The 26,775-nt window shown below is 36.6% G+C and overlaps 1 protein-coding gene across 1 annotated transcript in view; it reads right to left on the bottom strand.

The window, feature by feature from the left end:
• The window catches only part of ANO3 (anoctamin 3), a 205,256-nt gene that overhangs the window by 82,535 nt on the left and 95,946 nt on the right, over positions 1-26,775 (bottom strand). Inside the window, exons 2-3 of the mRNA XM_082761999.1 lie at positions 7,528-7,740; positions 6,500-6,571 (exon numbers count right to left, since the gene is read on the bottom strand). Coding sequence (XP_082618125.1) covers positions 6,500-6,571; positions 7,528-7,740 — 285 coding nt within the window. The remainder of the gene's footprint in view (positions 1-6,499; positions 6,572-7,527; positions 7,741-26,775) is intronic.

The raw sequence follows: 26,775 nt of genomic DNA, 5'->3' as shown, positions 1-26,775 counted from the left end.
AAAATTGTTAGCATATCTGAACATTTAAGTCCATCTGCACCATCAACCTGGATCCAGACTTAGGTACAAAGTGATTTTCTGTCTTAAAAATTAAGCATTAATCAAGTGGATAACATCTCTTACTCAAAGCTGTTTGAAAGCCTACTAGTCTGTTTTTCTACCTTGTAACATAGAGGCAAGATGAGTAACTTCAGTCTTTATTCATCATAACAGATATCTACTATTTCTGACATACAGTTTTATTAAGATTGATGCATGATAGTGAGACTTACCCTAAGGGCACTTATAAGAAGAAAAAAAAAAAAAAAGGAGAGATTTTCATTTCTAGGAGTCTTTTACCCAACAGCACAGCAGCACTTCAAAATTAATTTCCAGGTCCACAGTTGGCATTTTCACCTTTTATCTTCTTCAATGCTTAGCTTCCTTTCTTTCTATTGCATAATTCTGACGGGCCAAGAGTGCATTTTAATTTTATGATAATTAAAACATAAAAAGTATTTGTCCCAATTTCCCTGCAACACACTATCCATTGATAACTTAGATAACTGGTGTAGGATAGAAGATCTTTTTCAACTGAAACCTGACACTACTATTGAAAGGGAAAGTCATATAAAAATTATTCCTTGATAGTTTTATTTCACAAATTTTGATAAGATGATTCTTGTTGGACCATGTAAGCTTTAGAAAGAATTAGATTATTGGTCAAGAAATTAATCCCCTTTTGCCCCAATTTTAGTCCCAGAAACAATAAATAACCTGCAGGAGGATATCACTAGACACTCAGATAAATGAGGTTGTGATGGATTTAGGCCATCTTAGTTTATTCTGGTAGGTACCTGGAATGCTATATTGTAAATATACCATTAAAGGTTTTTCAGCTACCTGCATATACATACTTATATACCAAATGCTAGCATAGCTGATGAGTGCAGGCTTTTTTTTTTTTTTTTTTTTTTAGTGTATGATTTCTCAGGAGCTTTCTGACAATTGTAACCATTACACAGAATATATCTAAGTTTTAAAAAGGGAGCCAGGCAGGTTTTTAGCTATCTGGAGGAGCTAAAATGGCATACAGAATTAGTACAGGTGGATTAAATGCCCAAAGTACTTACATATTTTGAACCTCAATATTATACTTTCAGAAGACTAATCCTTACCTAGTTCCAGTGAGCATTACATTCCTAATGGATTGCTTAGCTGCATCACTCATGCTGCCAGCTCTCCAGGCTGGAACCAGCTCTACTGTGGCAGCTGCACAATGCCCTCAGACACTGTGTACATTACCAAGTATCCTAAGGCAGATTTTCTGCCATCTCAGGACACAGTCCGAATAGATGTCACCACAGTTAACCCATGCTGACTTTACCTGAAGATGAAACAAGGTTTTGAAAAATGTATTCTAAGAATCACAATGGAAACATCACTTTTCTGTTGAAGCAGAAATTAAGCCTGAGTCATATTCTTGAATCATATTCTTTGCAACCTCTGCATTACTATGCATAAAGCACTCATAATTGACCTAATTCAGAAAAAGAAAAAGAAAAGAATAAATGAATTACGAAGTTTTAATTGCTAATGAGGCAGCTGATAAAAACTGCCAAATAAATTAAAATTAGATGCTCATTATAGCTAAACCCTGAATGCCAATTTCTATTGATTGTATTATCCATTGCTCATTTTTGACATCTTAATTGAAATGAGACATTTCAGCATGTCATAGTTCTGCCTACTTTGACACAGTTTAGAAAGTTACTTATATGCATATATTTCTGTCAGAACGAGCAAATTAGATTTTCAAGTTAACAAGTAGACTGAGCATCAGATTCACAAGTTTTTCCTCCTAGTTTAACTGTACTTTTGCTACAGCCTAACTTCTCAAAATCTTGATGCCCTAGCTATTTACGCGTTAAGCAGGAATTTAAACAACATTAATCTGTATTGTAATAAGAAATCCCTTTGTAAATCTGGCTTATGAGGTTTGGAAGTGGACATAAAATAATTCAAACCTGGCAATGCTAATGACAGTAGTTTTAGTGATTCAAATGAACTTAGCAGGTAGAAAAACATGCCACCTATCTGCCCTTCTGCTCCTACTGCTGAACACAGAGAATGACTTGAGAAAAGAACACACTACTCAGTGGAAGATTATTTCCTGTTTCTGTGAGCCTTAGACAGTTGTTTTTTTTTTTTTTTTTTTTTTAATATATATATATATTTTTAATCCATACTATGCATTACAGGAAGGAGCTCATGTCATTTCTGGCATTTGACTTTCTGTATGTGGTTGCTCCTAGTAAATATTTCCCACTTAATTACTTTGTGTAACTCTACATAGAGCCACTATTATTGGTAGCTGCAGTAAAGGCAAATTTAGTAACTGAAATCAAACCTCCTATGTCATTTAAATCCAGCTGGCACTACTGATCTAATTGCTAAGCACATCTTTCAGAAGAAAAACAAAGCACAATAAAATCAGAAAAGAACGTAAATATAAACCAGTATGTTCAAGCAAATATCCACAGAGAGAAGACTTAGAAAGAAAGCACAATGTTGAATTCCCTTTGAGAGGGTGAATGTCAACTGCTTGAGTTGCATTGGTATGACTTTCAAACCTATTAAAAATGGATGACATCGTAATATTTTTTATGGTAATAAATTCAGTAATATTAACGTCCATGTTCTTGTGTAACCCAGATTTCCATGCATCTACCTATACAACACACGTATTTTCAAATTTTCTTTTATTTACTTCTTATAAGATCCTGACACCCAATTCTAAAATAGCATGGGAAAGGGTTTTCTCATGTTGCTATAACTACACATTTTAATTATTTGTGACTATCACATCAACATAACATGCATTGTCTCCTGAAATTTAATTTGTGCAACGTGACACAAAGTCATACAGATCCTGTAGTTTTCATCACAAAATGTACGGCCATATTGTTAGTATGAGAACGCACTGCAGGTAAGCGCTCTATCACAAACATCCTGTTCTTCCTACCTGAAATACCATACTGAGACAGCCTGAGTGTGTCTGTCATCCTACATAAGCATCTCCCCCGTGTCTGGCATCAAAGATGTTAGCTAGGCAGTAAATACTGTCTCTATAACAGTTGCTCTGAAGTTTTCCAGTTTAATACTAGAACAAAAACTTCAGGCATCTTTCAAGAAAAATTCCAGGTATTACAGACTGTAACAATGTCACTAAGTTGCTGTGTGTACCACTCCTGCAGAAATCAGTAACTCGCTCTCAGCTTTCCACTCCTTGACAGACAGCTTGCCTGTCAGGGTACTGGTTACTCCGCACATCTCCCCCACTGTCAGAAATCTTCTCCCACAGATATTTTCAAAGAAGTCTTGACGAACTTGGATTTTCTCATCAAGAAACTTATTCAGGAAATTCCCCCACATGTGTGGTTATTGGATTTGACTAGCTACTTGTAGCTAAATGGGTTGACAAATTTATTTCTGTTGAGAACAAATTCACTGTAACTGTTTTTTCCACGTACACATCCAGAGTTGGAGCCATACTATATTGGTTAGCAGGCATATGTGTCTGTTAGGGAAGGTCTTAGGTAAAAAGCTGTTTTCTCAGCACTCTAAAATGAGGAACATTTAACTCATTCGAAAAGTACAAGTCATAAAAGAAGCTGCCCTGAAGCTTGAGTGATTAATGTCCTTGGTGAACAGCAAGCTCAGATTTCAGATTTGCCTATTGAAAACTCAAGCTAAAATAAGAGACAGGGTCAGACAGTTGACAAAATAACTTAATACTCTTCTATAATTCAAAAACTTAGGAAGAGAAGGAACATTTTCAAGGGAGTAAAAGCAATAGCATGATTTGCTCTGGAGAGAATAGAACATTTCTACAACCACCCTTTGAGAAATGCAATGAATCCTGTTTATTTAAGGTCCAGAACCAAGCATCAGGTGCTTTCCAGCTTGTGTAAGATCTAAAGGCCCCATTAACCTTTGCTGGATGTGAATTTGCTCTAAGCTTTGGCTAAGCACAGAGCATTACGGCACATCTGAAACCCCACAGATCACATTATACATTACAAAAGCTCAGGGCCTATTTCTTTCCTTGAATTTCCTGATTCCTCAAATTAAAAACACTACTTACCACCTAGAACTGACAGAGGAGAAAAAAAAAAACACACAAAACAACGAACACATAAAACCATTATGTCCTTGATTCTGTTTGGCTGCGTTAACTGTAACAAAGGTGTAATACATGATCTGCCTACTTTACAAATTCATCAGTATTACTGACTAAATAAGTGCAACACATTTATGGCCTTAGCTACAGTCAATTAATTAAAGGAGAAGCTTTCCACTGAATTCAAATCGTTTATCTGATGCCTATAAATCCCTTTCTCACAAAAAGGTAGAAGATCCAGTCAGTTACAATTCTGAAAGAGAAGAAAGCCACTTGGTCTATTTTGTGTACACTTCCACAATACAGTCTAATTAAAAATTCACCACAAACACTTAATTCAGCATTCTTTCATGTTCTCAGGAGAACGGTTTGAAAAGGTTTCTTAAAAAGATGATACCCATTAGTCAGACTGTTTTGCAAACTCTATCAAAGTGCCAGAATGCCGACTAAAGCTTGGAGCAGCACTGCATCATTCTCACTTCCTTGGTGATCAAAGCTCAAGCAGCAATACTCCCTTGACTGTTCAGATTCAGGAAAAAAAATCTATTTTTGCTTTAGAATCACAGAATGGCTCAGTCTTGCAGACAATTTCTTACCCACATAAACAAGATCCTCAAAAGGAAAAAAAAAATGAATGAATTTTGAAGGTTTACAGAAAGGTTGTTTATTTATTTATTTATTTAACTGTCTCTGATTTCTCTTGGTGAGCTTAATGCTGATTTTATCTAATACAACCTCTACTACTCCTTTCTGGGATTTATTTATAAATACTGTTTCGTGCCTGTAGGTGAAGATCCCAACCAATCACACTTCTTTAATTATATAATAGTTCCACTGATTTCAGTGATATAATTGGGGAGTGTCTCGATTTACACATGCAAATTACCTTAGAAAAAGGCTACCATTTAAGTATTTTCTTCTGTCTCTTCAAATAGCATGGCCATAATCAGAAGAGAACATCCACAGAAAACTTTAATACAATTTTGAGCTAATGGGACTTGATCTATATTTTCCTCAGTCTCTGAGGTCTCCACATTTATTTTCAGGTGAAAACCAAGTGGATATGAAGGAAGAATAGTGCATCACTTACTAAAAGAAAAGATTTCCTCTACCACACGTAAATACGCAATAATATCAGTATGTGTATATGTAAGCAATTAATGAAATAAATAAAATAATAAAATGAAATAAATAAAATAATGAAATAAAAGAACAGGATTAAAAAAAAAAAAAGAAAGAAAAAAGAAACTAAGAGTAACCGTGTAAACTTCTCATACCCATACTTGCCTACCCAATGAAACCAATTACACTGAGGGACAGCACTAACTTCAGCAGGAACCTGAGACGTGTGGTTTTCTAACACAATCTTCATGCTAAGTTTTTGGACTCTGTCATGATTTTGAAACATTTTTACTTTGTTATGGAGGAACTATCAGTTTCACTCACATTTCCAGTAGCCACTGCTTTAGGAGACTCTGAAGAATTTTTTCTCTATCATATATTTTAGGAAGCAAGAAAAATCAATACAAAAACGAGTGAGAGCTAAGCCAAAATAGCTTTCTGAAAGCAAACCTCTTTCCTTCAGCATGAAGATAACATTTTTAGTTGGATGCTACGCTGACTCTGAACAAAAAAAGCTTTCACAGTAGTTGTGCAAGGTACAGCAAAATCTTTATGTACTTCTAATGGGGGATATACAGACAGGGAATTTAAAAAATAGTTCTGGAACCTACAAGTTATTCTTTTTGTGTGTGTATAGTCTCTGTTTGACATTGCAAGGATGACATTATTTTAAGGCTTTTCTACTTTCTTTGGCTTTCAGCATCAGAATAGCATTAAGTGCAGGTACAAATATGCCCCAATTATAGCTATTTTTCTGTGTAATTTTTTTTCCCAGATTCTTTGTGTGTGAATATGTAGAACAAAAACAACATAACAACAACTGCAACCATGACAATCCTGAACAAAGTAATATACAGGAATAATAATAATAGCAGAAAAACCCACAATTTCAAAGGAATTTCTAAAGTATGCTTCAAAGTGATTGTATTATGAAGGACTGTTATGGAAAAAGGTTACATTAAATGTATGAAAATATACATATCTCTTTAATCACTATTTATTGTTGGTCTAAAAATTGAGAAAGTATTACGGAACTTTCTGAAATGTCTCCCTTAAAATATCTATGATAGCACACACTTCATTAGTCACATTTATTCTCCCATTTCAAAACAATCTGGCAGTTTAGGATGAGTATTGCTCTTCCACACAGAAATACCAGAAGTGTAATAGAAGCATCGGCAATTTGTTATTACTTTAGTTCAGACATAAACTTACCTAAAAATGGATCACTGTATTCTGTATTAGACAGCTTGATCAAGTTGTTTTCCAAAGTCTCCATCACTTTAGCTGGAATAAAAGCAATAGTCATATCATCATACACAGGTATGAAAGCACGATACACTTTTTAAAGCTGTCAGTGACTCAAAACACAAGAAATATGCTCAAGTGTTGATAAGTACTTTCCACTGGCAGAAGAAAAAAAAACTATCACTTTACTGAAGACTTTCACTCTTTCAGCGAGAAGTTTAACTTGGTAAAATAACTTACTAGAGTAACATTTAGTGCCTATCGACATTAAGGAAAGACTTTACAAAATCTAGCAGCAGAAGCCAGTCAATTCGATCTATACAGGTTCACACAGATTCGACAGGAGTGTTTGGCAATAGCATACATACACAATGACTGAAATCTGCAGCTACACTAGTCTCTCTGTTAAGGCATGCTTATCTATTAAAATAGCAATCATAAAATAAAAGTAGAGCCTGTGCCCAACACAAGCTAACATTCATAGGTATGTTCTCCTTTCTCTCATTCTCTTCATAGCACTCTTCCCTGGATCATGACAGTGAATGATGAAGTCTGCTCCAACATGTTCATACTCAAAGACTTTTAGTACAGAAAGCCCAGTATTTATTTTTTTCCTCTCTATCCTAGGACAGACTACTGAAACTTTCATGCTGTTTCACAGCATATGTGAGCAGTTCCTTGTCTTATTTTCAGCGAGCACGAATAGCTTGTAATTTAGATAAATAGTCAAAAATTTTTTAAGCCTCGCTTCAAACATAGGGATTCCACTCAAGAACTCAGCACCAAGGTTCTTCTAGCTGTTGCATACAACTCTGTCACCATCTCCTCAACAAACTGTAGATACCCAAACATATCAAAGCTTATCAGATGCCACTGTAATTTAATGGAAGATGCTAAAAAACTGTATCTAAGGTATCACAGGACTATGAATAATGTTCCCGAGGAGCCCTTCCATACCCAGTGTTGGAAGAAGCTGCTGAGAGACAGTCTCTTACCTCGCTCTGACACTACATCCACTGTAGCTGTAGATGTCCCTGCACTTAGGGGCTGAGGCCGAGGCTGTGGCTGCACACGATTTGGCTGCAGAAATGAAGAATGCTTGCTCAGACTCTGAGGATGAGTTTGGCTCTGAGCTAAGCATGGCAGCGATCTTCTAGAGGGTTGTAAGGGATGTTCTTTCACTGTCTCACTCTTGCTGGTATTCATACCTGGAAAAGACAAAAGACAAAAGGAAGCTGTACTAAGCAACAACAAAGACACACTGCTTATTTTGAAAATTCAAGTTTTTTCATCCACTTAATAAGCAACTAAAAAAATGTTTTAAATATTTCAAGTTTGAAGAAGAATGCTGAGCTAAAAAGAGAATCCAGGAATTCTTCACTTACTCTTACATCAAAAACCAAGGATTCACATTGACAATATTCTTAATCTTGTAGTTTCATGGTATATATGTTATCCAGTCATTAGGAATCAAATGACAGTACCCAGTGTTAACCCTATTACAATTTGTCTACCAAAATTTCATGAATAAAAATCCTCCGTAATACACACACAAAAAAAGACATACAAGCAAAAAACGTTCATGAACTTCCCAAAGGATTCATGACCAGCTTCTCCTTTGAAATACACCTAAAATACTTCTGAGTTATTACAAATCTATTAGCTAATTCTAGTTTTTTTCTTCTGAGACACATGCACAATCATGGGCTTTCATATGTGTTGCCCAGCTTCAGGTTCAGGCCACACCATTCATTGATACTAGTCAATTGTGTAAAACCAATGAGAACACCTGAAAGAGCAGATTGTTAATTTAAATGAAAAAGTGTGAAGATCAATGCTTTCAGTGAATCATCTGAAAGTTATGCAAATATCAATCCCTGCTCTGAGTTTGTCTTATTCTAACATTTCAACTCTCCGTTTCCAAAATACATCTCACAAACTTTTAATAAAAAAACTTTATATACTTTATATAAATTGTAATGCTTGTTAACACTAAATTGCAATAATGTAGTAATAATTTCTAAAATTCATGATTTTTTTTAGAGATTCAGACTGGAACAGTAAACAATCCAAGTGCACTTGTCCAAGAAAAGCACGATCGGTTATGTTATATTCACAATAAATAAGGGGAAGACAAGACATAATGTACGGCCTCTCTGCATAAAAAGTTCTTTTCCAGGATGCTCTGAGTCCACCTTAGTCCAACACCAGAACATCCCCAGTCGTAGTCCCAGTACAGAATTGTTCATCAACACACACCAAAAGAAAGCATTATCGTCATCTTTGTTGGCATCATTAGTCTTACAACTTCGGATTGAGGCATCAATATACTATGAAAACATAATTCTTTCCTTAATAGATTGAGCACTATGAAAATTTCTCATATTTCTCATTTAATTACACTACAGAAACGCAGACATGAAACAATTTAGCAGCAATTAAATACACACACACTCAACAAATAGTAGGCATTCCATGCAAAAGTGCATGTCAGAAAATACAGTAACTTGCTTTATTGACCAGATTACTTTTGGTTTGTTTCTTACAAGTGAAACAGACATATAAGTTTAATATTTTGTCTTTTTGAAGGCATTTAAAATTAAATGCTAGCTACAGGAAATGAGCTTCTTTGAGAACTGCTCTTCCTATGGAAATACCGACACTAGAAAGTCTCAGTGAAAGCTCACAATTCATTTTTCTGTATCAAATGCAAATCAGTTTGTCTCAAAAGAAAACCAAGCTTAAGATTCTACACTTCACTACTAAAAGCAATATACCAAAGAATTAAAAAATAGCAAGGAAAATGATTAAAATGAAAAACTAATATACCATCATTTGTTGGTGAAATGACCTTCTTGTCTCATGCATTTCTGAGTGGGTATTAAATCCCCATAAATAAATATTTAAATAAATAAATATTCATAAATAAATAAATAAATATTCATAAATAAATGGATATTACAAGTCACACATGTTCATTAACATACTGGGTCCTCCCAAAACATTGCTTTTGACTAAACTTAGCATGTTGTTTTATTTAGCATTCATATTTTCACCCTTTTTGATGTGAAACTGATTCTCAGTGTTTTCCAAAAAACAAGAAAGCCATATACATTTTCAGAAGACACGACAGAAGTCAAGCATTTTCTCAAACAGTAATTTAAATTGTACAATTTACCTCTGCATTGGATAGTCTTATGGCTTGCTTATGAAGAATGCTAAGACCTCCTATCTGTATAAAATTAACAGATCTTCTGTGATCGCTGTACACAGTGTCAAAGATCCTCAGACAATTAATGAAGAGAGTCCATTTTACTACATTATTTCTCTGCTTGAGAGAATAATTTACACTGTAGCACTTCCTCAAAAATCCTAGTCTCTTAGACTGGGATTTACCTCTCTCCATTTGTGCTATGTAAAAAAAAAAAAAATATATCAAAAAACCTACAAAACAAACAAACAAACAAACAAAAAAACCACCATGCTATCTAAATCTATTTGTTGCTTGGAGAGCCACAAAATTCTGAGGAATTTTCCTCAACAAAATCTGTGCCACTCGAAGAAGCACGTCACGCTCAGCAAGGATGTCTCTTCTCTGAAGCTCTAATGGGAGTCCATAATGAAGGTCCTTTGATTAGCAGGATAGTTCCAGTACTTATCTACAATGGCTAAAGCCTTAAAAGAGACGTTCATTTCAAAACCTCCCTGAGCTCACCGACCATGCTTTGCACCAGAGTAAGCATCGCTCCACCAGGAAACACAGAACGTCATCAGTCCACTGAGGACAGTTCTTCCAGATCTGCCACGCAGTGTAGCTGCTCTTGGTTTTCCTGCCTCAGAAGGTGCCAGGCATTCTTAAATAGTTAATTTAAGTTAGGGCTCTGCTTTTAATAACTCTGAAGTGAAGGCTCAGTGCCAATAGAGTGCGTGGTGGCATGGGGCTATAACCCCGACCCTGTCCTGATCAGACAGAGCAACACCAGACAGTGCCTGCCAGGCTTCTTCAAGTTTTCTGGGAAGTATTCTTTGCAGTGCTTCATTAATGGACATGTTTATTAGGCTGAAATCTACAGTTAGAGCAATGGATACTACAGAATAATATGGAAAGATATGTACTTTGTAATTATTCTGGGTAACGATCAGTTTCTTCAGCAGCCACATACTGACAGGAATCATGGACCCTAATGTATAATTATTCTCATTGGCAAAAAAAATAAAATGTTTTTGCATTCTTATTGGAATCACTGTATGTAGCACGATGAATCATTTTATTACCGAAGAAATTTAAGGTAATGCAAATAACACACACTGTCATTCAATTTTGACAACAGTTTAAGTGATACGCATTTTTAAAAAGTACAATTCTTTTATGAGGCACTGCCTCAATTTAAATGAAAATTACTTCCTTTTGCTCTCTCTTACTTTATATTCTTCTACATCATTTCAAGCTGATTCCTTAATACATACAACGCTGCTTCTGCTTAGAGAGAATGAGTCACATGAGAGAAGAAAGAAAGCAACCTCATTGCACGTTTGCACACAGCAGTATGATCTGCCTCCATGATTCAAATTTAACCATTTAATCTATTCTCTTCAGTGTGCCCTGGCAGCCAGGAGGGCCAATCGTGTCCTGGGGTGCATCAAGCACGGCATCGCTAGTAGGTCAAGGGAGGTGATTGTCCCGCTCTACTCTGCGCTGGTGCGGCCTCACCTCGAGCACTGTGTGCAGTTCTGGGCACCACAGTATAAAAAGGACATGAAACTGTTGGAAAGTGTCCAGAGGAGGGCTACGAAGATGGTGAAAGGCCTTGAGGGGAAGACGTACGAGGAATGGCTGAGGTCACTGGGCCTGTTCAGCCTGGAGAAGAGGAGGCTGAGGGGAGACCTCATCACAGTCTACAACTTCCTCGTAAGGGGTTGTCAAGAGGCAGGAGACCTTTTCTCCATTAACACTAGTGACAGGACCCGCGGGAACGGGGTTAAGCTGAGGCAGGGGAAATTTAGGCTGGACGTCAGGAGGGGGTTCTTCACAGAGAGGGTGGTTGCACACTGGAACAGGCTCCCCAGGGAAGTGGTCACTGCACCGAGCCTGTCTGAATTTAAGAAGAGATTGGACTGTGAACTTAGGCACATGGTCTGAACTTTTGGGTAGACCTGTGCGGTGTCAAGAGTTGGACTTGATGATCCTTAAGGGTCCCTTCCAACTCAGGATATTCTATGATTCTATGATTCTATGATTCTCTGGTAGAGCTTCACAGTCCAGTTCCACGACCCGCTTGTTTTGGTGGCATTTGCTACTGCATGCCAAAGCTTATTCAGCTCTAGTATACACACAGCTTGTGGCTACCATCATAAACTGGGTCGCTCAACTGATTTACTGAAACTCTCTTCCTCTCTTTGCCATAAGGTGGTGTTTTATTTTTTTATTTTTTTAATTATTATTATTATTTTTTTTTTCTGGAATCTGGACCTTCTCAACTGCAACTTTACAGTACTTGACTTGCTCAGTCAAAGATATTTGGAACTGCAATAAAAGACAAGTAACCAAATTCAAGGTTACATTGTCCATTGTCAAATTCAAGGGAAACGGGATTTCATGGGAGGAAATCTTTACGACCTGTGCAAACATTTTCGACTGTGGTAAAGATGACAATCATTTGTATTGTAGCAATATTAGCATTGCAGCAAAATGGTCGAAACACACAGTTCAGATAGCTTTCAGGCATGCAAGACCATGACCTGAAAAAAATAACCATTTTTCTTTTCAAACTGCATTAATTTTATCTTTTTCTATAAAACATTCTCCCTGCACTTAGCATGAGTATGGAAACAAGCACAGCATGAATACAGAAATTTCTCACATAGGAGAAAAAGGTGGTTAAAGTTTACGGTGTAATTAGATCCTGCCTTTTATTTTAGCACTTCTGCCTAAGAGAGAGTTATTTTTCTGAGGGAAAGGAGGGGATTCCTGATATGTAGGCAAATCCCCGCATGGCTCAAAGCCAGGATAGCCAGCTGTACTACATCTTCTCATAGCTTCCTGGCAGAGCAGGCAGGAAGGATGGAGCTAGAGTGTGATGAGCTTTTCTGATCGTTAAACCAGCACGCACAATTTAATGCACACTCAACACTATGCCCATCTCAATAAATGCTAAATAAAGCCAGCTCTCAGATGCCTTCTGGATTGGGCCATTAAAAACATAAAGGAAAAATTCTCCTAAGCCTCATTCTGTGAAATACAGCCAATCATTTCTACTACAAGGTAACAAAAAATTTATTTGCATTTCATTTGCTCTGCGTTTTATACGAGGAAAGTTTTATAGGTAGCACATACACACTGTCAGCCTAACGACAGAAGCGCACTTAGCAAGACCGGATCACTGGTAATTTCAAAAAGAACAGCCTAATAATTTGCCTATTAATCCAGCATAAAATTTAGTTCGAAACAGGACTAACTGCTATAAAAGCCAAATCAGTAGCATCAACTTTAGAGATGCAGTATATAATAAGGTTCACAACCAACGTCAACAACATGAGGATCTTACCAACAATTCATGTCAGCATAAGTTTTTTTTGATAAAAATGCCCTCTTAATTGTAAAAACAAAGCAAAAAAAAAAAAAAAGGAAAAAAAAAGGAAAAAAGTTTAAATCCTTTGGCTTCACATACCACACGAGTCTAATTAAAATGAAATAATGAAGTGTCATTTATAAAACACATTAAACAGACTGAGAAACAGAAATTTCAAATGTTTCTGTCAGTATCACCATAATTAGGCCCTCTAATGAAATACAACACAAAGAGAAGTTGCAATGATTTTCATGACATTTAAATTTTATGTGAAAACATTTCTTGAGTATGAAGTAGAAAACAGCTTCAGTCTAAAGAGCACTATAAAATTTGGGTTTCAATATTCAATGGATATAACAGGTACTTACTGCTAAAGAATAAACTTAGTCTGGTTGGCAACAGCAACCTCCAAAAGAAAACAATGTATGACAATTTCTTTATAAAATTCTGGTAAATTATGATCAAAAGATACCTAACAATGAAGAATAAACTATTTTGGTACCAGCAGATACTAGTTTTCTCATTTATTTGTGAGATCTCAAGAAATACAAAGGGTATTATTCTGTTTCAGACATTAGAACTGTAATTGACTAAGAAATTCACCCATTTTCCTTTTTCATAAAAAAGGTAAAACCAAACTGGAGAATATCAGAGCCCATTTATGTTCTTACAGAAAAACAAACCAATGTCAAGTATCCTTATGATAAGGTAAACCCAACTAAAAAGCCTGAACAAAACTAGGATTAGCCAACCCTTTCCTTGTGAAGAAAAGACAAATAAGACACACAGTAACCAGGCAGAAAATAGCCTTCAAAGATAAATCTTATTTCTCTTATATACGATCAGTGCATCAAGCAAGCTTATGAATCCCAATTTTCTAAAGGTATTTTTCCAGATTGCCTTTAACTGTCTTTTCCATTATGAAATGAATAGGTCAACATTATTTCTATTAAATGTTCAAATGTAGCCACTGGGTGAATATAACTCCTAGGCTAGCTAATAAATACATCCTGAATGATAACTCATTGTAAGGGCATTTTTCATTTTCATCCCACACCACAAATAAAATTGATTTATGCAGGTGTTTATGAAATAATCTGAAGTTTAATGATATCATCAATCATGCCTTTTAAGATTGTTTCCATTTAATACCATGATTATTTTTTTCCCAGTTACAAATACTGTGAAAACAGGAACATAAATGAACAAGTAAACTGTAAATGCCATACTTGTGCTAGGTTTTCTTTTCCCCAGTTACATGGGTGAGAATTAGCCTTTAGAAATGAGAACAGAATGATCTGGTGCGATCATCTAACTGATCTTCAACACAATATACAAAATAGGACTTAAAAAAAAAAAAAAAAGAAAAAGAAAAAGCTTAGTTAATAATTATTTCAAAATACTGATTTATGCTATAGTGGTTTTCAGTGGTGAAAAATCTTTTTCCTCCACAAATCTTTCCAATAAAAAAGTTTTGTTATGCTTCAGTTTTTAAGCTTCGGTTTTATAGTGCTGTATCTAACAGATAAAGAAGCAGAAAGCTATTACTTTACTTTTTTAGGTAGCAACAGATTTTCACACTAAATCTTTTTTTGTTTGTTTGTTTGTTTTTTGATGAGCTATTACATACAAGTACAGTATAGCACTATAATGAAGGATTAATGGAAGCCTATCAAAATGTTGTGGTTCTTTCTTGATTTGGCAGTAGAACAACACACTGTAACAACCTGAAACACAAGAGCTCCGAAGTCATGCTTAGCCCTCCTAGCTGTAGGTCTTCCACGGACAGTGATGATCTGTTATAAATAGCTGCCACTTGCAAAAATTTAAATCCAAGACAGTGTTTCCCAGGAAAAGCCTCCAACTTCTGTACTGAAATGCTTCTTGTTGGCCGGTACTCAATTCAGTGCTTCAGTCCTCATGACCTCTGCACACTACTGCAGCAATGATTTTAAGTAAACTTCCAGTTCACTACTAAATATAGCAACTAGGGTTAAAAATGATCCCTAGAGGACGCTGCTGGGAAAGAAACCTAGCCAACAACTGTTTTACTATTACTAAGTCTGCTATTTGGGCTTAGGCTTGCTTGTGATATTCCTATCAATACGGAACTCTTTTTAGTCTCTAATGAAACCATCTCCACCCAGACATTTTGCCTTTGTGCCAACAGAAGCAAACCAATAATGCCACAACACTGCAGGTTTTAAAGAACCTAGGTTTAAGACTTTCCTCCCATTTAAGTTACTTTTGGAAACAATATTATCTGGTTCTATAGCTTTGATTGTAAACTCTATTTAAACAGACATGGCCTTATTTTTGTCCTAACTATACCAAATGGAGAGTAAAACAAAAAATCCAACAAAACACACACCGATCTACTACATGATCACAAACAATAGGAAATTACGTTTCTTCCATTCTATATACCTCTTGCACTCTGGCCTATGAAGTAAAGACCTATTTCCCTATGGAAGCACCAGAAAATTTGGCAGCAGAATCAACAAATGACCTGCATCTGCACAAACCTCTCCTAAATTTAACAGATGCCTGTCCTCGATCCCACATGGTGCCTATTAGGATAATTCCTGTAACAATCAACTGAAAATTAAAGTGAGGTCTACTACTTTAAACAGCTCTACCTTGATAAAAAAAAAATACATAATTAACTCACAGGATGAGAAAAAAAAAATACAGCCACTTTTTTAGGTGTGATTTTATCTAAGATATATATAGAAGTTGTCCCAGGTTGCAAGATTCACAGAAGTAGCCAATGCCAGTACTTAAGGGTTGCTGTAATGAACCACCACTAGAATACTTTTTTTCTGAAATAAAAATGTATTTCATGAAATATCTAAGCATACCTTTGTACCTTATGCTCATGGAATTGGGAAAAAATACAGGTTTCTATTATAAAACACCATGTATAGGCCCCTCTAGCTCTTATTTGAAGACTTTTAGGCCCCTGTATGGTCTGGATTGCCACATAAACAAACAAACAAAAAATAGTAGTGTTCCCATTTAAGAAAAACTTCATTACCTCATTCAGAATCAATAATATTCCGCTTACTTTAGAAAAATGCCGTTTTTTTTTCTTCTTCAGATCTTCACACCTTACTTCTTCCCCTTATATTCTCGATTACATAATACAGGCCCCAAATCTATTCTTTCTGTATATCTGGGAACTGGTTTAGACCACCTACATGTTATTTTTAATGAAAAAGGTATTAGTTTTTTTTTTTTTTTTTTTTTTTTTTTGAAGAGCCAAAGTGAAAGGAAAAAAAGGGACAAAAATAATTTAATTAATGACATCATTCCAAAGCTTTATGCAGTACCTTCTATAAAGCCTATCTCCAAGAATATCTGTTCTTATGTCACTTAAACATTGATTTCAATGCAACGAAATGTGTGCCTGAGTCATCAATAACACTTCCCATAAAAATAAAACAAAATATTTTTGTGCTTAACTGAACATGGGAATTAAAAGGCTTCAGCAGGCTGCTAACTAGTCTGGAATATCTCCAACGTTGTAACAAACACTTCTGCCAGAAAACATTACAAATGAAACAAAATATTGTTTTTTCTCTTTCCCCCAAAGAACAACAGTAAATCTTGAGAATATTCATCTCAAAGTAGGCTATTCCACAGGCCTCAGTCTTGAAATTCTTCTGAAAATGCTTTCTCAGAGAATCCTCAGGAGACCAGAACTGCTACAATTGAGTTGATTTAGCAAGAACATAATGAGGTTAAGGAATAGGAAGAAAGTGCATTATTGCCTTTTAATAGAGCAAGATATTGCTTAAATGCACCAAGCATAAAATTAATAGGTATCAAGGGGTTTGAGTCCAGTTATCTTTTTCTTTTTTTTCCAAATAATATTTATGCGCTAGCCAAACAAAGGAAAAATAACAACAGAAGCAAACAGCCCCAAAAGGAATACAAGTCAGAAAATTTGTGCTTTCTCTCCCTGTATACCAAATGGCTCCACTTTTCACCTTAGGAGATGAACGGTCTGTAGCAGCCAGCTCCTTTACAGGCAAGGTTGACTGTGGCATGTCCTTTTTTAACATCTGTATTCTGTGATGGTTGGTCAGATGAGAAGTCAGCAAGGCAGAAGCAGGGTCTTATGACCCAATGCACATTTTAACTGCTGATTTTGCTCAGCTTTCTGCATATTCCTTGCAAAACAATATATCAAACCTATGTAAAATCTGCCTGTGGTAAAATGGACAATGTGGCATGCAAAGCAAATCTGAGTTAAAAAGAGCTGCTTAATCAGTAGAGTAGTAATACCCTGGTATTCCTCAGGCTTTGGCACAAATCTCAATGGAATTTAGCTCTTTAAGAGAAACGGACAACAAAAAATCATCTTGCAGATTACATAAATTTGCATTTGAATTCCAGAAATCGACCCCAAGGTGGGAATGGCTGGTTAATTACACATCACATTTGATTTGAATTCAAAGAAACCTGCAAGTACATGGATTATATTCTGTTGACAAAGTGATGCCTGCAAAATCACAGTTGAGAATTCCAGGCAGTTGGAAAGTGCTCCGAATGATGACTTGACTGAGGCTTGCAATTAAACTGCTGCAATGAAACCAAACAAAAACCTGAATTTGTGCCAATAAACAAAAGAGATTTGTTTTGGAATAATATTCTGCTTTGGATTAAACCTGACTATATTGAAAAGCAACCATAAAACTAGTGTTCTCAAAGAGAAATCCAGATATTGTTGAGGAGAATTAGTCTATGTTTGGTAGATAGAAGAGACTATGGAAAAAATACAAGTATGGTGAATTTTTAAGACTAATGAGTACATAAATTAACATTTTGTCAAGTAATAAAAATAGTAACAAAAAGCTCTCTGGTCATTTTCACATTTGTCAATGTTAAGATGAAAAGAGATCAATGCAGATGGCAATTTACAGTTTTGCATGGATGGACAACAACAGAAGTTAAAAGCATTGCGCAGTGCCAGAGATAGACTCTTGTGTGTAGTGCAAAATAATGGGCCTTTTGCAGAAGGTGCAGTTCTGTAACAGGCACTGCAAAAGCTGCGAGTACTTTCTTATGGCCAGGCAGGTTACAGAATATGCAACACACACAACAAAGCCCTGGAGTATGAAATAAACTATTTCTAAATGCAAGTATGCATGCAACTTCCATGGCTGTAAAAAATAAAAGATGAAATTTGGTGAAATTCAAAATTGGAAGATGAAATTGAAACCTTGCCATGTAAACCCACTGCAAAGACAGAACTAAATCTTAATAGGTGTAATTACTTTAAAAAAAAAAAAAAAAAAAAAAAAACTGCTACTTTTGTGGAGGTAGGTCTCACAATAAAGAGGCAAGAAATGGTCAAAAATAAACATATAATCTAAAGATCAGTATCAAAATAAACTAAGATAAGATACTCAGAAAAAAAACAAACATCTAATAGCTTTAATAATCTGTTTAGATGGAAGTGTTTTTTTCATTGGTTGGTTGATTTTTGGTTTTGTTTTAAAAAAGCAACATAAAGCAAACAGTACTGAGGAAATAATTTGGACAGGTCGAGCTGCCTTCCTTTCTTCTCCAAGGGAGCCATTTGTGCAAGTTCCAGTAGAACTCACACAATGGATTTTCTTGTCAATCCTTATGACTGAAAAAATCCCAAATCTCAAAGCAATATTTCAGAGAAAGAATATGAGGTAAAATATAAACAATCAATCCAAAAGTTCCTAGGTTTGACAGAACCTGTACTGCATAATTTCACAGCTGCTTTTTCTTGTTACAAGAGAATTAATAAGACATTCTTAAATCTAATTACAATTTCAATCATATTCCAAATAAACACATGATTCAAATAGATTTTTTAAGAGACAATAAAGTAAGTCGGTATTCTTGAACAAAAGGTTAACATGGTAAACATGAGCAATGACACATTATTTTTTAAAGACATTAAAACTAAAATTTCTCATTTGAACACTGTGCTAATACAATCACAGAGCTCACACTTTTCCACTCCTGTCTGTAAGTTATGCTGCTACTATTCTAAAGCACATTTCTCTTAATTTTTATTGTTGTCATCTGTCAGATAAGAGAAAAAGATAAGGAACTCATCTAGCACCTTAACACTGATTTGTTGTTTATACTACCCATGCAGATGAAAGGCTATGTGTGTTTTCTGTAGGGTGCATCAGCCTAATAACTTGTCACCGGGAGGAGCTGCTGTACCTTATCTATTTCTCCTCATGTGTCCAAAAATATGACAATAGTGGCAGGAGCGCTACTCACAGAACACAGCCCCGTGAAGAGCTCTGCGAGTGATTCCATTTAAGCACAGCACTACCACTTACAAACACTGTAAAATTGTGGGAACTGAATGCGCCTCTTTGCTGCACAACCAGGTGTGCAGTTATGATGCAAACACATTAGTGAGGACTTTAGGGTCAGCATCTAGTTACATAAACCAAAAGATGCTCACTGACGTGATTACATGCAACAAAACGCAAACAGATTTTAAATGCATTATTCATATACTGCAGTTCAGCTAGGTAGTCTTTACTGAACAGGACTTCATAGGCCCCTCCAAAAATCTAAGCTTTATTGTGACAACAAGTGGACCTCTAAGGGTGCAAACTGTTTTCTGACAAGGTGCCAGATCATCCCACACCACCCACATGCCTGCAGCTCTCCGTGTTGCAGAAAGCAAAGACAATTCTGGTGCTAGTTGCGCTACTGGAAATAGCAGAAGGAAGAATTTTGCTTCTGATGTGAATCTTCTCATCCTCCTCTCTTTGTTATGTAGATGTTCCTCTCCTGGCTTGCACTAAGTAACAGTAACACTGTTAGAAAAACTGGGGAAAACATACCTACCTGAGACAAATTACAAAAGGCACCGATAAAATTAATGCCTAAGAACTCCTATAGATTAACAACCAGCATTTCACATTTTGAAGTTTCATAAAATTTTGAATAAGTGTATCCATTTTGACAACATTTGGGGGGAGGGGGAGTGATGCAACCAAAAAACTGCTTCATCTGTTTCAAAAGTGTTGGGAAAAACATATTTGCTAATGTTAAAAAGAATTCCTCTGACATTTTCACTGAATTGATATCTTGCCCACGTGCTTTAGGAAGGGGATATATGAATTTTCAAGAGCCTTGCTTTTAAAGTGTGGAAGAAAAAATACACCCACATTTGGTCAAAGCATAAACTCCTGAAAATCTCTAGTATGTATTAAATAGTTTATTCCAGAGTTATGTACTTCATCCGTTCTACCCTTCACCTTTTTACCCTTGTACATTACTAATTCAGGCATGCTGTAGCCTGGTCTTTTTGTCCAGCTTTATTGATACATGCACAAGGAAACTCTGACAAGTGACTAAAAGCACACTGCTGGAATCCAGGAAGATTACTGGGGGTGGAGTGGGGTGGGTGGAGGGAGGAGAAGAGGGGGAAAAACGAAAACAAAACAAAAAACACAAGACACATGACTGTAGTGAAACACACTGAAAAAGGAATTCTGGTTAAAAACCTCTGGAATTATTGCAAATACAAACACTGATCACAACAAGAATATAATTTTCTGGGAGCTTGCTTACACTATTTTTCCTAACCTCTTTAGATCACAAGATCTGTGGATGGTCGGCTGCACACTGCTGACCAGAAGGAACCTAGAAAGTCGAGTGGACGCCAGTCCATATATCTCAGGGACAAGTCATATCACACTGCCCTGTTTTTATTTCGAAAATAGAGTAACAGGTCTTGTGGGTGTAAGGGAAGCATACTGTATATCCTCTTATCCTGATTTTGTAATGATTTTGATTATACTTTTTATGCAATTCTGATTTCAGAGACTATGCAAAACTGTCTTTGCTTGGATTCAAAAGCAGTCGGGCACTACTCTGACCACATGTCAAATATATGTATGTACAAGTTTTCTCATTAACAATGTATGACACTATAAACTGATTGAAATACTTAGCATTTCTTTTCAGAAAGGAAAAATTGATCACTTAGTCTACAAAGCAGGATATGAGATGGAATTAGAGTGAGCACACATGACCAGTGAAGTAGTATTGAACAAACCGGGGTTGTTTAGTCAATAGACAAAAGACATGATAATAGTCTTCAAGCACATAAGCTTATGCATTTAAGAGAGCCATAAATTGTTCTCCCTGTCCACAATGCTTAGTGAGAAGAGCAGTGAGCTTAAGTTACAAGAAAACCAAGTTCGATACTAGAAAAACTTCTTAACAGGCAAGATTACTAGCCTTAAAATAGAGTGCATATATATATATTTTTAACACCCCTCCTCCTTTTCTTAAATCATTCTTGTTTAGAATAGGTTGAAATAATATATCAGAAATAATAAAGTAATCACAACTTATGGATGAGGAACATCCTAGTGATCTCCTGGGGACCCTTCCAGCCCTGTGCTGTGATAGAACAACGGCATTTCCTGACTGCAGCTGTTAACAGGTCCCCTGTGAACTCCAAGCCAAAGTGAAGCTGCTTTAGTCTTGTCTGCCTAGGTGTGCTGGCAGTGCCTCACACTTGAGCATCATCCAGGAGCATTTGGATGATGCTGCTGAGTTTGCAGGTTCTTCTTCCAGTCAACTGCAAGAGAGCTGATTAAACACGGCAGGATGTGCCATCCGATACCTGCAATGGAGCCTGCAGAACCCACTTACCTTCTGGCATTTCTTTATGGTTCCAGGAATAACTGAAGAAGCCCGAGTTAACACAGCATTATATTAAATACAATATGAAAAGTTTCAGCTATTTACAACTTATGTTCGTAGTGAGTTCCCTATCAACTTTTGTAAGATTTTAAGACTGAACCTGATGTTAAGCCTTAGTTGCATTCAACACATTGAAATCACATCTTCTAGTTTCCTTTTACCTGTCTTTTTAATCTAAAAATCAATATATTATTTTAAAGTTGCCTTAAACGGATGATTCGCGAAAGTTCTTCTCCAGCCTCCGGTACCCAAACTACAAAAAAGATGTTAGTTGATAAGCTTGGAGAAATATGAAAGAGTGGAGAAACTGAAGACATGCTTACACGGTGCTTTTAAAGGTTGGTACAAGCAGAAGTCTTTCCTTCAGATGGCCTAGTTTTTACAATAGTTCCATTAGGATTTCACAGCCTCAAAGGCTTTATCTCCACAACAAAAAAAATGTGCTACAGGCTTTAACTCTTTCAGAAGCAAGCTGTGGACCAATCTTCTAGACAAAATCTAACATAAGATGGAAGTTTCAGGGGTGGCGTGGGGTGTGTTTTCAATTTTGTTGTGTGCTTCCACAGCTAAGGATCAGCCAGTCTTCCCGACTGCTTAACTTACCAGTTCTCATCTACTTGCAAAGATGACAAACGAGTCCGCTGCTAAACTCAATGATAAACTAATCCGTAATCACCAAAAAAATTTGTACTAAATTTCACATGAGGATTTAATAGCTCATCATGTGAAGCAGTCAAATAATCCCTGGATATAAGAATCCCTAAGCACTTATCTACAACAGTGGCACTAATGGCTTAAAAGCTCTTTGTGCAGCCTTATAATATGCATTTATATGGTTATATGCTTTTCAGAATGCCTCTAAATACTGTCACAGTAATGAATACTTAATAAAAATACACAAAACATACAGAGCCAAGACTAGGAATCACCACGATTTATTTGGTGAAGTAAAATTTCTCAAGTATATCAAGAATAAACTCAATTACAGAAAATTGATCCAAATCTGTTAAGGGAGAACTAAAGCACTCAATGATATTGCAATCAATCAGTGTTTTAAATGAACATTTAAGGTGAAATTATGTTACCCATTACTCGTTGGGGGATGAGTAAGATAAGGGTTCAGGATAAGAAAAACTAGGTTTCTTGCATGGTTGTCACCAGCTTGATAGACAATCCCTGACAAATGTAGAAATATTGAGGTCATCCTTTGTGAAAAACTGATTTAAAGTCTATATACACTGAAAAGTATTTACTATGGAAAAACAGAGGTCACCATGAATTCAGTTCTGTGCTCACCAAAATCAGTATTAAATTTGACTCATCCCATACTATTCTTCTCTGCCTACAGGTGGGCTTAAGCTCATGGTTTGAAAAACACTCAGGATGCTCCAGCAGACAGCACTAAAACACTGCAACCCTACTCCCACATTCATGTATTACTTCTTTTGTTGTTGTTGTTAAAGGTACATGCTCTTAAAACCGTCAATTTTAGCTTCAGAAATTATGATTGTTACCTTAACAGAAGATGTTCGAATTTAGTTCTATTTGCAATTAGTAATTTTCAAGCCTAGATGCACGACAAACAATTTATCATACAATAATTTAGAATTTAAGTGCCATGCAGGAGAAAGGCAATCTGCAATATCCTTTATAAAATATTTAGAAGTAAAACCTGATAAAGTTGACTACAGCATACACTTAGTAACATAATTCCTATATGAGAAACAGAGAAAACTGCTGGATTTTTTCACCATTCATCATATTCATGCTTGTTATTACTTGTGCTGCCCTTTTAAATGGCATTAAAAACTATACCAGCAATTTTAGAAACAGGTGATTATTAATTCATGCATGCTTATGCCACCCTGCACCAAGAAGATCCAAGTTTGCCTTCCCAATCTGAAGCGAAACCAGCTGTATCTTTTTCAGAAGCCTTTATTGCCGCTTATCTGAATCACCCCCGAGGCTGGCAGGGTCCTCTGGAGGTTGGCTGGTCTCAACCTCTGCTCAGGCAGGTTCTGCCCCTCTGCTGAAGGTTGCTTACCCACTGCAACACCTGAAGCATGCCAGGACTACATTTAATACTCATCCTGATGCTTGCTGCCTGGCTCACCGTCTGCCCCACTACAGCCACTTGGCTGTGTAATGAAGCAGCTGTGGCAATGCAATCACGTTCCCATTTTTCACTCTACTGGGATTTAAACCTCCAGCAGACACTTTGACTCTCCCAAAGCAAGGATGTCCATAAGCCATCACCAGAAGCCATATTTCTCCTCCCTTTGACTGTGAATCATTTAATAGCACAGACTGAGACAATAAATGTCTACCGGAAAATACTTACGGGTATGCAAAATTTATGCGTTCATTTGAGCATGACTTCTGTACTATCAGAGCTTTCAATATGGTGACAGGAGAAAAATATTGATGCCTATAGTAGTAAAGATGATATTGCATGGAGCAGGCTATTCCAGTAAAACCCACAGAGACAGAAACCAAAATCTTCTGCCAGAAGTTGGCTGCATTTTTCTGGAATATGTGGACTACTCAATCAATACTGTGGACCACTGAGACAGATTCCAAATCAATTCCTACAAAAAAGAACGCTTACATGTTTCAGAAAGCCATGACCTTTCACAGTTTGAGTCCTGCTCATTTTCTGAGAATTTCTGCAAATCCCAAGCAAGGTGTCAGATACTGGTTACGTTTGCAGTCCAAAACCACTGCCTGCTCAGTCAAATGCATACTGAAGGCATGACAGCATTTATACATCAGTTTGAAGTAAGAAAAGGACTTGGAAAAAGAAATCAAGATCTTAGAAAGTCTCAACATAACAGCTGTCTTCAGATATCAGCACAGAGGGCAAAGACCACATTATTATAGGTATTTCTCCCACTGGGAGAAAGCACAATCACAAGTGAACCCAACACGCACAGTCATTTATGCGATCGTTTCTTCTTCTTCGTGAGTTCCAAGCGCAGTGATTTCCAGTACCATCGTATTGGCTTTATTTGTGCTGATAGGAAAAGGAAGAGTATGCTCAGCAGAACACTAGAAATGGAGAAATGCCTGGTTTAAATTTGAAAGACCGGATATATCCTTTTATCCCATTTACTCTCTGACATCTCTGTTTCCATGAGGGAAGGACATATATTGTGGATGGCTTTTAAAATCAATTATGCATGTATTTTTCAAGTTCTTTTGTTTCCAAGGTAGGTCAGTACCTGCTGCTGTGTGGGCACATGCTTTTGAGAAAGACAATGGGAGCTGGCGTTTGGCACTCTGCCATAATATCTTTAAAGTCTCTTCTTATTCTCTTAAATGTTAATATCATCCCTAAGGAGACTTTTGCTTTACTCTGAGTTATGGTCGCTATTACGTAACTTGTTCTCCTTTTGTATTTTCCTGCAGCTTGGAGTGAAGCAATTCTGTTCCGATTCCTTACTACCTATACAAATGATTATACTTGCCCTCCTCTGAAGACTTTTATGTGCTTAGATTTAAAGCAGTGACTGCTGCCTGATGGCTGGGTAAGAGTACTTCGTATGCCAGGCACGCTCCTGAGTAAAGTACGATAAATCCAAAACAGATGTGGTATTAGACAAGCACTCAGAAGTAAATCATTGGCAATTCCTACTTTGCTGGGACATTGCTTCTGGAAGAAATTGGATAAAATATGTCATGTATGAGATGCAAATGAGGTATTATAAATGCTTATCATTAATATTACCTGGTTAGGGGATACAGTACTTCCATATTTCATTAAAATCCTTTAGATTAGAATCAGAATTTTAAAAGAAATGTGTTTGAATGATTGCAACCTGCATTTGGTCTTATACACCACATACATATTACTCTCCCAGTGTTTGGAATCTAGGCAAAGTCTCAGCCACCTTTTGTTTTTTAAAAAAAGACCTATTAAATCAGTCAGAGAGCCTCTTGAATTACATTGGAAAAAAAAAAAAAAAAGTAAAACCATTGGCACTACCCTTCTTTAGGAAGTCCCTTAAGCATGCTTATGCTTATGGGTAGCATAACCTGGATTTCTACCACCAAGCCACGAGACCGGAGAGCTAGCCAGGCACTTCTGAGCTTCACAGCCAGCATTGTGGTGAACTTGCTGTGCCTTCTGTAAGGAATGCACACAGGCAGACAGCTTTGAGCTCCTGACAAGGTCTCAATACTGACAAGAAACCACTACAAGCAAGAACTTAACGCTTCTGCTCATAGTTGGAGCTCTACAGCTTTCTTTTCTCTTACTTCAACCGTGCCGTACAAGGTAGTGCTCTGACAATTAGCCTGAGGAGCACGTGAAGATAGCTGCTTGGTTATCCTCGCAGAGAAGGGAGCAAAGGCTGCACAACCACAGCAGTGACTTAAAATACGAGCCAGTGGCAATATATGGAAGCTTTTTCATCACTTTGCGAGGAACAGGCACACACTCTCACATCCAACAGACAGAAAACAGACACGGTCCCTTAAGCACTGTCATAATACTTCTCATTTGAAATTAATTCTCTGCATTAGGGAGCTGTGACAATCATTCATACCATAAAATAAAAAGGCTATAAACCAGGAACCAAACAGAGCACTGCATGGCACCCTTCTCTGAGCTAGAGAGTAGAACGCGTGACACAGCCTTCCTGCACAACAGGATGGGTAATGTTGGGTTTCACAAGCATGTAAAACAGAGCGCTATTAGACTACTCCTGGTTTTATTTTTTAATACTATGTTTGGACACTGGTTTGCTGATAATTAAGTAGCATAGGCATTTCATAATGCTCACAATCCAAAATAGCTTTATAAATACTGGATAAAAAGTTACAATCTTTGGCACTTCAGGAAGAGAAATAGGTTTTTGACTCCAAGTGCAAAGCATCTTGATTCCTACAGTCAGAAGAATTTCTTCTACATTCTCTGTAGGCGTTTTCACTAATCAATTTTGT

The sequence above is a fragment of the Aythya marila genome (assembly GCF_965140915.1).
Source record: "Aythya marila genome assembly, chromosome: 5".
NCBI lineage: Eukaryota > Metazoa > Chordata > Aves > Anseriformes > Anatidae > Aythya > Aythya marila.
This window is presented reverse-complemented; position numbering and strand designations above follow the sequence as displayed.